This window comes from Montipora capricornis, chromosome 2, assembly GCF_036669925.1.
Source record: "Montipora capricornis isolate CH-2021 chromosome 2, ASM3666992v2, whole genome shotgun sequence".
Classification (NCBI taxonomy): domain Eukaryota; kingdom Metazoa; phylum Cnidaria; class Anthozoa; order Scleractinia; family Acroporidae; genus Montipora; species Montipora capricornis.
Genome location: NC_090884.1, coordinates 58051325 through 58064946, shown reverse-complemented (window position 1 = coordinate 58064946; position 13622 = coordinate 58051325). Strand labels below are relative to the sequence as shown.

The 13622-nt window shown below is 41.7% G+C and overlaps 1 protein-coding gene across 12 annotated transcripts in view; it reads right to left on the bottom strand.

Annotated features, from left to right (window-relative positions):
• Positions 1–13622, bottom strand: part of LOC138028979 (putative helicase mov-10-B.1) — a 128789-nt gene that overhangs the window by 4902 nt on the left and 110265 nt on the right. For 11 of the 12 annotated variants that reach the window (XM_068876668.1, XM_068876639.1, XM_068876681.1 and 8 more), the window contains 9 exons: positions 11899–12081; positions 11470–11611; positions 9834–9995; positions 8182–8294; positions 4861–5057; positions 3860–4043; positions 3147–3378; positions 1896–2078; positions 1252–1340 (listed from right to left, as the gene is read on the bottom strand). In XM_068876668.1, the coding sequence (XP_068732769.1) occupies positions 1252–1340; positions 1896–2078; positions 3147–3378; positions 3860–4043; positions 4861–5057; positions 8182–8294; positions 9834–9995; positions 11470–11611; positions 11899–12081 (1485 nt within the window). Of the gene's footprint in view, positions 1–634; positions 1057–1234; positions 1341–1895; positions 2079–3146; positions 3379–3859; positions 4044–4860; positions 5058–8181; positions 8295–9833; positions 9996–11469; positions 11612–11898; positions 12082–13622 lie in introns of those variants that run through there. The other variant, XM_068876718.1, reaches the window with a different exon arrangement.

Genomic DNA, 13622 nt, shown 5'->3' with positions numbered 1-13622 from the left:
TGGGTGATACTAAAACAATTAGACCCTTCGCTTTCAAGGGCCACGGGTCAACAGTCCATTCGGCTTCGCCTCATGGGCTATTGACCCGTATCCCTTACGGGCTACGGGTCTAACTGTTAATTAGTATTTACTAAAACGATGGACAGCGTTGAAGGAGCATTCTGATTAGCTACTCATACTCCGAATATCCTTTGTTAGTATATACTAAAAGAGTGGATATCGTTGAACTCGCGTGCTGATCGGCTCGTCAAACTCCGAATATCCTGTGCTATTTACCTCCGAGCATGAAAGTTAGAAATTTCGAGGCAAATGAAAGGTATAGACAATATACAGGAGACAGGATCACATATCGTGCATTTTTACCTTTCGACACGCCCATCCGAAAAATTGGTTTTTGCCCTGAGCGGGAATCGAACCCACGCCTGTAGCGGCTTAGCATGCCCGACTAGTAATCAAGGGGGCGTGGGTTCGAGTCCCGCTCAGGGCAAAAACCAATTTTTTGGATGGGTGTGTCGAAAGGTAAAAATGCACGGTATGTGTTGCTGTCTCCTGTATATTGTCTATAACTTTCATTTGCCTCGAAATTTCTAACTTTCATGTGTTCTAAACCCTGTCTGGGGTTTTAGAGGCAAGGATACACACTCAAGTGATGGAAAGTTGGGCCCTAGGGATCCTCACGCTGCTAAGTCGCCTCATTAATCTGCTGCGTTGCCAGCGTGGTAGCCTTGATGGTGTAGTGGCTTAGCATGCCCGACTAGTAATCAGGGAGGGTTCGAGTCCCGCTCAGGGCAAAAACCAATTTTTCGGATGGGTGTGTCGAAAGATAAAAATGCACGGTATATGTTCCTGTCTCCTGTATATTACCTCCGAGCAACTCGGGAAAAAATGGCGTCCCGATTTGCATCCGTGACACGTGAAGAAAACATCCAAATTAATTTTTTTGTGCTGTATATTATCTCACTGTTTTAGTATATACTAAAACAACTATTTCCCCCAGTGTCGGTGGCTAGCTTTGGATAAATATCCACCGCTAGCCACCTCCACTTCGGTGAATAGTTAAATATTCACCTCCGAGCAACTCGAGCGGGACTTGCGCCCGAGAATAGTGTAATCGTTGCACGAATAAATGAGTTACAATCATCTTTTTGCGCTAAATGATCTCACTGTTTTAGTATATACTAAAACAGTTATTCACCCACTTTTGGTGAATAGTTGTTAATTATTAATTAAATAGAAGACGTGTCTACCAACCTCATCCAGTTTTCGTCCAGGGAAAGCATGTCTGGATTCCCTATCAAAATCAATAGCGCCTGGGCTCGAGTGATAGCGACATTGAATCTCTAAAATGAGTTAAAATGACAAAGCACGGTTAAAGTGCAGGTCTCAAATGCAGGATCAAGGTATCCAAGAACTTTCAACTCTGATGTAAACAAGCACCAAAAAAAAAGCTAGTTCATGAGGCTTGTGCCGGAGTAATTCTCAACATTTCTACAGGGTGTTTTCATCGCGAGAAGTATGGAGTAAATCAAACAGCCAGAACCTAAGAAGTCACTTGATCAGTATACAGCCAGTTACTTTCGTGGCCAGTTTAAGCATAACACCGGGTGGGCAAAGATTCTCTGGTCCACCGGATCGGAGAAAAAGCAAAGAAATGAACAACACGCCTCCTAAATAGTCATTAACAAGTATGTACAAATGTCATTTCAGAGCCTAGGAGATCCAAGCACTCTCTTCAGTCCGATTGAGCGTTTTTAGGGTGTCTGACGTATCTGCGAATGCAAAATCATGACTTTTAAAGGAAGACTAGTGTCGGCCAAGTGATAAAAATATACATGTACATCCCACTATGATAAATCTGATTTTCAGTAAGTGGTTTCTTTTTGCGATACGTTTACCTTGGGATTATGCAAGAATCCAAGATGGAAATCTTTGTCCATCTCCAGAAACTCTTTCTTGGTACTTCGAACAGTTGACAAAATGATAATTCGCCTTTCTTGCCCTTGAAACTCTTCCACGCTTCCAACTTTGATGCCTTTTAAAAACCTCCTTTTCTCAATCATCTTTTGGATCTTTTGAACCTGACCAAGAAGGGGATTAATGCGTCAGTGGTGCTGTAAGTTTGTCCTGAAACCCAAATTGCACTGGCGCTTTGTCGGAAAATCATATGTGCCAATTAGCAATCTCTTTCCCCGAGCCTAGATTTATTTTGTTAGTACCATGCACACTAGCCTCTTACGTAATCAAACGGGACCGCCTCCGATTTTCAATGCCGGACTTGTCAATGGGAAAATGGTTACACAAATGCAGTGCGTTTTATATTTTAGCTAAGTTCTCGACCACATTAAAAAACAACAATGTTAAACAACCATATTTAAAGTTCTCTTTCATTCTTTACGTTCTTTTCTGAATTACGCATCGTACACTATCCTTCGAGACCGGCCCTTTGCAAAGCTTTATGCTGTGCCTCTTTTCATTCAAAAGTCTACATCTCCTCACCCTCCTTAAGCCACGTGCAAACAGACGCAACAACTCCCAACAATGTAAGGAATGCAGTGTATCATGGGAAGGATACGACCCATAAAACTTTGTAAATTGTTTTAATGTGTCAATGCGTTGCTATCTCCAAGGAGACCAGATATGTAATGTGTGTGCGTGACCCCAACAATGTTGGAAGAGCTGTGCAAACGGATCCAACATTGTTGCGTTACGCTCCGGTGGTCACGGATTAAAAGAAATGAATGAGCGTTTCACTGCTGTATGCTTGCTGTTATCAAGACCTTCAATTTGGTCATTTTACGTTGTTGTTTGGGCAGCGATGTGGCCTAAAAATGTACTAAAACGCGTGCCCCACGCGTGTAGCCCGATAACTGTATTTTTCTCGTTCAAGCAACCTATTCTTGTTTTTGTTGTGTTCCCTTTGCAGTATTCGTATCTGCGACTGTTGCAATAACTCCCTATTACGACTCTACAACGCTGACTTCAATAAACAACTGTTTAATCAGGTTCGTTTGGCACACTTATTTTAATGTCTGGTACAAAAAACGGTGTCAGCCATCTTCTTGCTCCATCGCTCTTCACGGGTTGGGAACCCCCTAGTGGTCTGCAGTAAGGAGATGGCTGATACTTCAGACATGTTTGTGGCTTACTTGTCTCTTGTAAGGAGAGATCACCCCAATCATTTCTGGTTTCACGTGTTTTAATCTTCTGCTTCTCACATTGTCATCTAACAGCTTCTTCAGGTATCGTTCAATGGTGTCCACTTCAGCCACGTTAAAAAAGGAGGGACTGTTTGCTTCCCTTTCATCTTTGCCGTAAACGGGATGGAAGATGATTGGAAAGGTCTTGTTTGGCAGCTCTTCCCAGTCGAGCATTACATTCCTTATATAAACAAGATCGTCAAATACTCATAATTTCAGTGCACTGCTACACCCATCTGTACAGGGAATCGCATCTCCAGTAATTCGAAATTGATAGGTACGAGTGATGTTTTGGAAGTTGTCAAAAACTGGACGCCCCTACAGGCGACTTTGAAAACATCACGAGTTTCGCGTTCTCGTTGTTTAAGGTCTCTCAGGTGGGTGAACACTCTCTAGCCGTGTACAAAAACCCCTACATTCATTTTCATATACAGTTCATGTTTAGATCACAGTAAAATTTCTGTGTGAGAATAGAGAAAATTGAAACTTTCAAGCCTCTTAACATTTCATTCCTTAGAACTGAGAGATTCTAGCATATCTGACTTGAGAAAATCCCGGACAAAAGATGCTAGATTTAGGGAAAATTCCTTGTGAAATTTGGCTCTTTCGGCTTTCAGGTAGTCTTTTCCGCGACACCTGTGTCTCAATGCATACCAACTTACCTGAAATCTCCTGCACATTCATTCAGTTCATTGTCATAAAACATTTGCTTGGGAATCTCGATGATTGCTCGGTGTGACCGGTAGTTATTCAAGAGTTTCGTTAGCAGTTTAGAATCGTAACTGCCTATGGAGTTACGTGAGTAACTGCTGCAAGTCGTCATCAACCGTTCAAGAAGCGAGGTTTCTGGGAAATATATATACAAATGGTATTTAAGTTTTATTGTGAGAGAGTTAATCGAGCAGAAACCTCTAGATTACTACACAAAATGCTACAAAGACCAAGTCAACTTTCAGCCAAGCGAGAGTGTATCCTCCATAAAGTTGACACGGTCACCATATGAGCTTAGTTGATTTTCATGAAGAAGTTTCATGACAGGCAATATATGGACTGTCATCATACATGTGAATTAGGGATAAGAAGTCACTTCAAGAGAATGGTCATTCCAAATGGTAGGAAGCCTAAAGAAATCTATAGTAGGTTTGAAAGTGAATCAAATCGAACTCATCACCGCGTAATTTGCGCTGCAAACTGCTCTCTCTCTAGGAGCTGGGCAATTGCGAGTTTCTATTTTCATTCTTTTGAAGCAATTAAAATTCTGCAGTTTAAATATAAAATATCCCACATATTCCCACACATTACAAGCCAGATTAACAGCTCTCACGGGATAAATTAAAACATGACATCAAATGAAATAGACCTCCTCTAAGACGGCTATAGCTTAATAGACCGATTCGGCTATTTCAATGTTGTGCCCAATTGAAATCTCTCGGATTAAGGTTCTTTGTGTGTTGCGTTTGCACGGTAACGTAGCATTCACAAATGATATCGACATACTTGGAACAAAACGTTTTATTCCCAAAGGATTTTAATTGGGTACAACATTGAATTAGCCGAATCGGTCTATAAGCGGCTCCGCAAGAGACCTATTTTTTCGGATATTTTAAGGTATCTCCCGGAGATAGCTTTTACCACTATACAGCTTAATAACACTGTCTCGTACCGAGCCCGTGTTCCTGCGAGATTGGGGACCTGATAATGGGTCCAAGTTGTTTGGGGTCTCCTGCAAGCACCAGCTGTCCACTTGCGGGATCCAGAAGATTCGCAACAGGGATGATACATTCCGGCTCGGTCGCATGACCAGCTTCGTCGATAAAGATGTGCGTGAAATGGTTGCGAGGAAAATCCGCTGATACCAGCCTGAAAAATCAAATTGATATTCTTTTACGATTATACCGAAAAGATTTGCAAATACTCTCTGAAGCTATGATCTTTCCAGATGTGAGACAGATTCACCTTCCAGGAAAGAATCAGCGCATTCCCTAAGTACAACTTGCACTCTCGTATGCGTCGTTTCCATTCGTCTCAAACGTTCAATGGAATTTGCCTTCTGTAATGAGATTGAACGACCCATACGTTTGGCTCAAGATTCGTGGGCCAGGAACCACCTTCCGCTATCGGGCCAAGTACTTCTGACCTTTTACAAATCCTTGCAATCGATTCTAGTGGTTGTATGGAGCAGTTTTTGTATGACTGAGAAAAGGATAATGCAAATTCTTTGGTTTTGCATTGCTTCGCTTGGTTCACACATACGACGCAAATGCAAATGCAAATACAAATGCAAACGCAAACGAAGCTCACACGTCCACTGCAAACGCAAGGGAAGTAAGACACGCAGGCGCAGTTCAAGTCCTCTTTCCAAGATGATGGACGAGAAGGAACCTGTGTCTTTTTTCACCTTGCGTTTGCGTTTGCGTTTCCCCGGTTCACACGTGTGAAATGAAAACGCAAGAAAATGAAAAATTCGTCCATTTCTTGCATCGCGCTTGCGTTTGCGTTTGCATTTACGTTGGGGTAGTTCACACGTGTATTTCTTTGCGTTTGCATTTGCGACGTACGTGTAAATCAAGCTTTAGTGATTGGATCAAAAATCTTCAGCCAGTTTTTCAACCAATGAAAATTGTGATTAGCCCAGGCGCATTTTCCCGCTCTTTAAATAAGCTACTTGTAATTGCCTCAAACTCTGATTGGTTCATTGCCCTACTCTGGTCTTAAATAGCCGCCAAAAATCAACGTTTTGGTTTCCAATAATCAACAATGTTGTGAAAAAAAAAGCTACAACTGTAAACAAATGGAATGTTAAATTTTAATGAGCGGGAAAAACCGGAGTAACCGGAGGAAAACTTGTCGGAGAAGAGTAGAGAACCAACAAAGTCGACCCACATGTGAAGCCAAGGGAGGCAATCGAACCTCGGCCATATTGTTCGAAGGCGAGTGCTTTCAACAAAGTGTAAACCCTGCTCCCCAGGGGATATTTATCAATTATTCCATTCGCTCTTTAAGCAATGGAGGACATTTTCCGTGTTTACATAGCCTCATCTAAACACAAGGAGGAGTTGGGAGAATTCGAGACACGAGGGTGTCGAGAATTCGAGAATTCGAGGGTTTGCATAACTGTCCAGAATACTCTCATCTAAACACAGCTATTGACCAATGAGAGTGCGCGTACTATTTTAAGTATTTTATAATGTTGGACATAAGATAGTAAATTACCTATAACCATCTCATATCCAACAAGCGCGAATGGTACAATAAAGTTTTATCTCAGAACCTTTAAGAACTTTTGAACGTTAAGATTCTCGGAAATTTCGCTTTCCGCCACAAATTTTTCAGCTTGGCAGCATTTGGCACGATCATATGGCATATTCGCTGTTATTAAATTTTCGACCTGGGATATTGGGTTTCTAGCTTTCTAATTGGTTCATTCAATCTCGGTTATCAGCTCATATATATAGTTTACGTCATAGAAAGTGCGGCGTACGGGGTTTTATACCATGCCATGAAAAATACAGCCAATCACAATGCAGGAAAGCCGTTGTATATTTGTCGGTATTCCACCAAATCTTACCATCAAGCAACGCATTGATTGTGTTGGCTGCTGTATTTTCGATGGCATGGTATAAAATAGTTATGCAACGCTTTCGAGTGGTATACCATGGCACATCCCACTCGTCAATTTTATTTCCTTAGTATACACACTCGCCTTGAGGCTCGCTTGTATACCGAGAAAACACAGGTGATTCGTGGGATATTCCATGGTATACCACTCGAAAGCGTTGCATAACTAGTATGTATTCACGAGTAGTCTGTGTGAAAACCCAAAAGAGCGAGGTACGATCGAGTGAAGGCTTTTGACACAAACAACGAGTGAATATATATAACCCCGTACAAAGCGCTTTCTATGACGTGACCTGTTTATTACATGTAAGACGATAATTTTCATTGAAATTATAGTTTTCTTAACGCAAATTAGAAACAAAAACTCACTAACAATAGAACCAAATGCAAATTTGACCCTAGCTTTTGCTTTGCGGCTAACACTTTTTTAGTCTTTCGGAACTCCTTTCCTTCCTCAATGGTTGAGGACTAGTCTTTTTTCTTACACACGATCAAAGCTTGAAACAAAAGGCCTGGGCGATGCGGGTTCGTATTGTTCTCCGTCTTTCTTTCGAACTTGAAGCAGAAAATTGGCGATTAACACGTTGAGATCTCTTGCATCAATATTTTCAATCTCTCTCAGCTCGTGCCTTGAAACTAACATTTTTTTGAGCAACGAGACATCTCTCTGCTTAATGTGTTCTTGTTTTCTTGCTGCCGTACAACGTCTAGGGAGCAACCAACCGACACAAATCTAGAGCTTTCCTCCGCCTTCGCCATTTTCGCAGGAAAATTTTGGATGAGGCGCCCCCAAAAAAGCCGCCAAATCTGAAAAGCTATGCACGATTTTGCTCGGAAAGGCCTTTACGCTATCGTTGATTGGTTATACTTCCACACGTGAAACAGCTGTATGCCATTCTGATTGGCTTTATAGGCTTTTTTTACATGTGAAAATAAAGCGTATATATTTCTGCAAATGAGCTTTACGGAGTAAAATTCTCGTGTTACGTGTAATAAACCGTATAATCTAATATAGAAATTGGTTGCGTCAAGTGTTGCCAAGTGTTGCAATTTCCAAGTGTCCAAACGTTCAGAATTTAATGAAAATTTAAGAAAACAATTATTCCATTGGCATCTGTTGGATATAAAACTGGTTACAGCCAACTCAGCGCTAGGCGCCTCGTTGGCTATTTACCATGTTATACGCTCATGAAATAATTGTTAAAAGCCCCATTTCGTGAGCAAATCAGAATTTTAAAGGCGCAATATTACTAAAGAAAAAGCTATAAGCTGTTTGCGCCTGTTGCGATGAGTCGATGTATTTTATTTGGTTTTTGTTTTTCACGACATTCAAATCAAACTCGCTCTCATAAATTGTATTACTTACCTTCCAGCGGTGACCAGAGTAGTAACGATTATTCTATACTCTGTCATCAATTCCTCTTTACTCGGATAGAACACGTCATGCCCCACTGAGTCAAAATTCACTACCCGAGCGTCCTGTTGATTTCAACCAACAAAATGTTGCTAAAAATTTGAGGTTTTGTCTTGTATTGGTGCTACTCATAGACTCTGTTTTCACTTCCTGTGCCGCCTTGTTTCTCTCTGACTAAGGGGTAACGCACGAATTGTCTGCTCACAAATCTTCCTAATGGTGGTTAATTTTCGGTTAATTTACCTTTCTCTGTCGTAATTAAGCAAAAACAACGCACGCTTATCACGTAATAACGCAAAAACTGCGCCATAAATGGCTAGCACGTTATTGGTTATTTGTGGTTTTCTCTGATCACTGACCAATTAGAATGCCTGGTTTGCCTTTTTGCACTGAATTAACTCTTTTCTTCACTGTGCTACCTGAAAACTGCAGCTCTCTTAGCCAATCAGAATGGAGACATTTTTCATGTATATTATTAGACATCTTATTTCAAGACAATCAATATGTACAAGTAACGAGAATGGCTCCGTTTTTTCAAGCGTTAGCCAAGTAGCAGTTATATTTCAATAGAGACAGTGCCATTTTTATAGATAGTGCTAGCATAATTTCTGGCATAATTTGAGGAAACTAGCATATGCTTTGCTGATTTTTAAAAAGTAGCACAGCTAGCATAATCGGTATGTATTGATAAGCATGAGACCTTTCTTTTTTCAATATTTCAATATTGTAGCCCCATTCGCGTTTTAGTAACGGAGGGAGGGCCTCCCTAAGAGGCTGGCAGTATGGCACGAGATAACGGGAACAGGAAGTTGCTAGATGGTGTTGGTCTCAGTTCCGTCTCATTTGCAAGTTTGCAAACTGCCGTGAGCCACGCCGCCCGATAACGTGCCCCGAGACCACCATACCAGAACCAGCAAACATATCCAGAGACCGTTAAAGACAATTAAAGAAAGCAAATTGAATAGAAGAGGAGCTTGTGACACCAAAAACGTTTCGCTACACGGTCTTGATACATTTTTGGACTTGTTTCGCTGATTTTGTAAGAGGAATAATTTTAAGAAAAAGTGGCATAATTTGGAAAAACGAGCATAATTGGAGCGTCATTGAGCCAAAAAATGGGCTCTGCTAGTAGCATATTATGCCACTTTTACTAGCACAATCTATAAAAGCCTAAACGGTTTCCGCTTCGCCCAAAACAATGTTGGGACATGGCTGGGCTGTTTGCCCATCTCCTTGAACAACATATCGTTATGAAACAAACGTTCCCAAAAAGAATGGGAATGCCTCGACTTGTTTTACCACGATTGGAGGATATGTTAGTCGAATACTAGTTTTCATCATTAATGACAGGTACTTTAAGAAGAAAAGGGAGGGAGTGGTTTTCGAGTATCCTTGCAGCAAAAAAGCATGTCTTTTGGGTTTGGATTTATTATTATGCAAAACGCGAGCGACAATTGCTTTGTTTTGTACATCAACATGTCCGTCTAATCCCGTGAGTGCAAGCCAAGAATACTGTGACATGGCAAAAACAAACTTGGGGGCAAGGAAAGTGCACAGATGTGCGATGCAGACTGCTCGGAAGCGCTGCAGACCAGCAACTTTACCTTGAGCTTCTGTGGTACGAAGTCCCAGGGTCTAGATGCTGCGTACATTCGGAATAGCTTCCCTTTGTCCACATGGTCTAACAGGCGTTCAACCAACAGGTCAGCGGCACTGTTTTCAGGCGCACAGGCAAGAATGATGCTTGAATCTATAAGATGGTGCACCTGTGTGTATGACGCAAGAAAAAGGAAAATTTTTGCACCCTTAAAACAGATTTGCTAAAAAGTATCAATGATTGCGTAAGGCATATATGAGTGAAAGAAACGGCTGCTCACATCCTAGCCACATTACTTTACCCGTATTAGCCAATCACAGATAGGGCTCTATTGTAAAGAACCCTCTCGCGCCAAATAGGCTTTGAAATTCAAGTAACAATAGAGTTGAAGCTTATGAGGGAATATTTTATATTTCCCTTTGTTTTTAACGAAAAAATGTAAATTATATTCCTCGAAACCTCAACTCTGTTTTGGTATACTTGTGAGAGAACAGAGAAAAAAAAGCTACTAGAATAACCGAAACTAATGCTTGTTGGATGAAGGATTGCGTGACATTTGCAGGACACTGGGCTGGGAAAGAGACTAGCACAGAAGGCGAAGCTATGACCTTCCGATGTTTGAATGCGTCCCCATTAAGTACCAGGAGTCGTATACGGGTAATGCTTCCGGGTCCCAAGCTGTTAGAATAACGGTTGAGCATCATCACCTGTATACTACTCCAGGAGACTCGTTGGAGGTGGGCCAGCGACTACATTAGGTTCACGACGTATACGTCCCGAATACCATTTGGACTGAAAATGTCGGAAAAGTTCTTAAAACCATTGATAAGCAAGGAACGATGGGTTACAGTCCTACAGAACAGATAGGTTTGAAGAGGAAATTCGAACTGTTAGAGAGATGGTGGATTTATTGAGTTATGGAGTTATGCATAATTGGAGAAAAATCTGGAACTCTTTACAGGAAACCGGAATCAATGATCTTCCGAATATCAGTTTGGATGAACGACAGCCACGAAGGACTCGGGGGCGCTAGGTTCAAGTGACAATAGTCCTGTCATCCTTCAGAAAATGTAAAACGGTGGCATATTCATAAACCCTAAAGAGGGGAGGTATATTCGCGTATTACAGTCGAGCTATATCACGCGTGAGCAGTATCCACGAGACTGAAATGAACATCCGAATTCCCCTTTGGAGCTTCCGAGATTTGAATGGAATCTTGAAAATTTTCCGACAGTTGGTGCGAAAAATGATCAATAACTGAACACTAATTCATCAAACGCTTGAAATACTTTTCACTTTTCAAACACCGTTTATTTTATAGTAAAACGAAAGTTCACAGCTAACTATTTGCGATATATCAAGGAAATATCCACGGGAAATTCAGAATCTCGAGAGCAAAGTTCAAAACTGGCACGCAGATTTGAATACTCAGTTCAATTTTCAAAACTCCTCGTCACGCTTGACGTAGCTTGACTGTTTGTAATTATGCCATTGCCTTTGCGGCACGCCAAGATATCTAGTAACACATCTTTTGTATCAACGATCGACTAATGTGAAGTCACAAGAAAGTCGGCGGATTCGCAAATGACTCAAAGAAAGTGGAACCATGGAAGGGAAATAAAGAACACTGATATAGCACTAACCTGTTTGATAGCTTCTACTAACGTAACAGTTTTTCCAGTGCCAGGGGGACCAAAAACGAGATAAGGAGCAGGGAGAGACGATCCCGAAACTATCCTCTGGACCGCCAGTTGTTGCTCACTATTGAGTTTCCGGTCATAATAGCTGTTGATATTAAAATATGATAGTACGCTTTTCAAAATTCGGCCATAAAGATTATTGAGCCCACTCCAGATTTGATTCAAGGTTCTTTATGCATAAACCGTTTTGGGTTGGACGCGACTTTCCTGCTGCATGAGAAATTCACTTAGCGTACTGGATGAGTGAACTGCATGTGGTCGTACCGAGGTCCTTTCAGTGGAATTTCCAATATTTTACACTTTTTACGGTTTAATCAATTAAATGGTTAAACGGCATCCACTTAGTTCTAGCTTTCTCGTGGAAGCACTAACCGGAATTGTCTGTTGATGTTGATTGTTTCCAGCTGTTCATCATCTCCCTCTTGCGGAAAAAGAACGGGTCGCATTTCTGGCCACAGGCTGGCGATGTTTTCACACGCACGGTGTTCCATCTGTATTGGCAACCGGGTAAATGTAAATTGTATGTCGAACTTTTTCCCTTTCACGAATGGCATGCTAGGAAAAAATAATTAAAAAACGACAAGAAAAGGTTACGCTTTTGTAAACGGTAGTCGAACTGTTTCGACCACTGTCTACGAGCTTAAGTACGTCGAGAGTGTACAAGTGTCTTTGGATTTGAGATCACCGCAGTGTCTTTCTTGTATAGTCTCTTCCGAGTTCAGTACCGGGACCAGTTTGCTCAGCTGGAAGAGTACTGGATTTTGGTGCAGGAGGCCGTGGCTTCACGTCCCGGCAGAAGTGTCAACACTCAGCGTCTTAAAATAAGTGAGGAGAAAGTGCTACCTTTTAATGACATCTGCAAATGGTTCAACTTTCTAGTCTTCTCGGATAATGACGATAAACAGTAGGCCCCGTCTTACATCACTTGTGTGGGACATTAAAGAACCCACACACTGCTCTAGAAGAGTAGTGGACGTAGTCCACGGTGTCGTGGTCTCTCACTCATTCTGTTCTGGGGGCACCTGTAAGTTATTCTTGTTATTCACTCAAGAATGTAATCTGCACGGCTGCCATTTGCGCCATAAAGCAGTCCGGCAAAGTGCCTTCCTTCCCCCCCCCTCCTACAAAGTGTTATAACATAACTCCTAACTTGGATAAAACGCGCGTTCTCATTGGCCAATTGATCATTTCTATTTGCCCATCGGTGCACGCTCGCTGACGACAGCTGACGTGCGATCTAACTTAAGAAGAAAATGCCGTCACGAGCGCATCAATCCTAATTTTCCAAGACATATTTTCCTCCTCTTAGAATAGGGGTGAACCTCTACAGAGCTCAAAATAGAAAGATATAGCCCTCCCTAAAGATTAATCAGCAGCGGAAAAGGAGAATTGAAGGTTTTAAAGCGACGAAAGATCGTTTCGTGTTTGTACTGCTTTTGATTTCCAAAACACGATCTAAACTGTGCTTAAATATTCAAGCCGAATCGCGGAATTGAAATGGATTTTATGAGACCAGGGAAGATGCTACAGGAAGGTAAATGGTGTTTTGGAATGTCGATTTTCTTCTTGAGATTTATTTCATCGGCCATTTGAGTTGAAATAGTGTAACGTCGTTTTTTTGGATTGGAAAAGTCGTGCTGTTTGCGAGAGCTTGATCGCGTTCAACAGAATCGAAGCATGTGAAAAGACAGCGTGTTTGTGGCGACGCTCGCAAGAAAATCGAGATGTTTTCTCTCCTCAGAGCAAAGTATTGTTGATTCCAATAAAAGTTTTGACTGGGAAAACTGTTTGTTCATCATTTTGTCTTGTTAATTCAAAGTTGTCTTAAAAAAGCAAAGTTGTGTTCATGGGCGTAGCCAGGATTTTTCAAAGGGGGGGTCACACTCTGTCAAACAGAGGGTACTCGCGTTTTCGCAACCTGAATATTGTAGGTTGTTTGAGTAAAAAACGGCTTACAAAGGGGGGGTCACGGGCACCCCAGGACCCCCCCCCCCCTCCCCCCCTGGCTACGCCCTTGGTTGTGTTGACATCGTCTGTTGACCAAACTTGATTTATGCAAATACAAGCGAAACACGCAGGAGTGGTGTTCACGATTA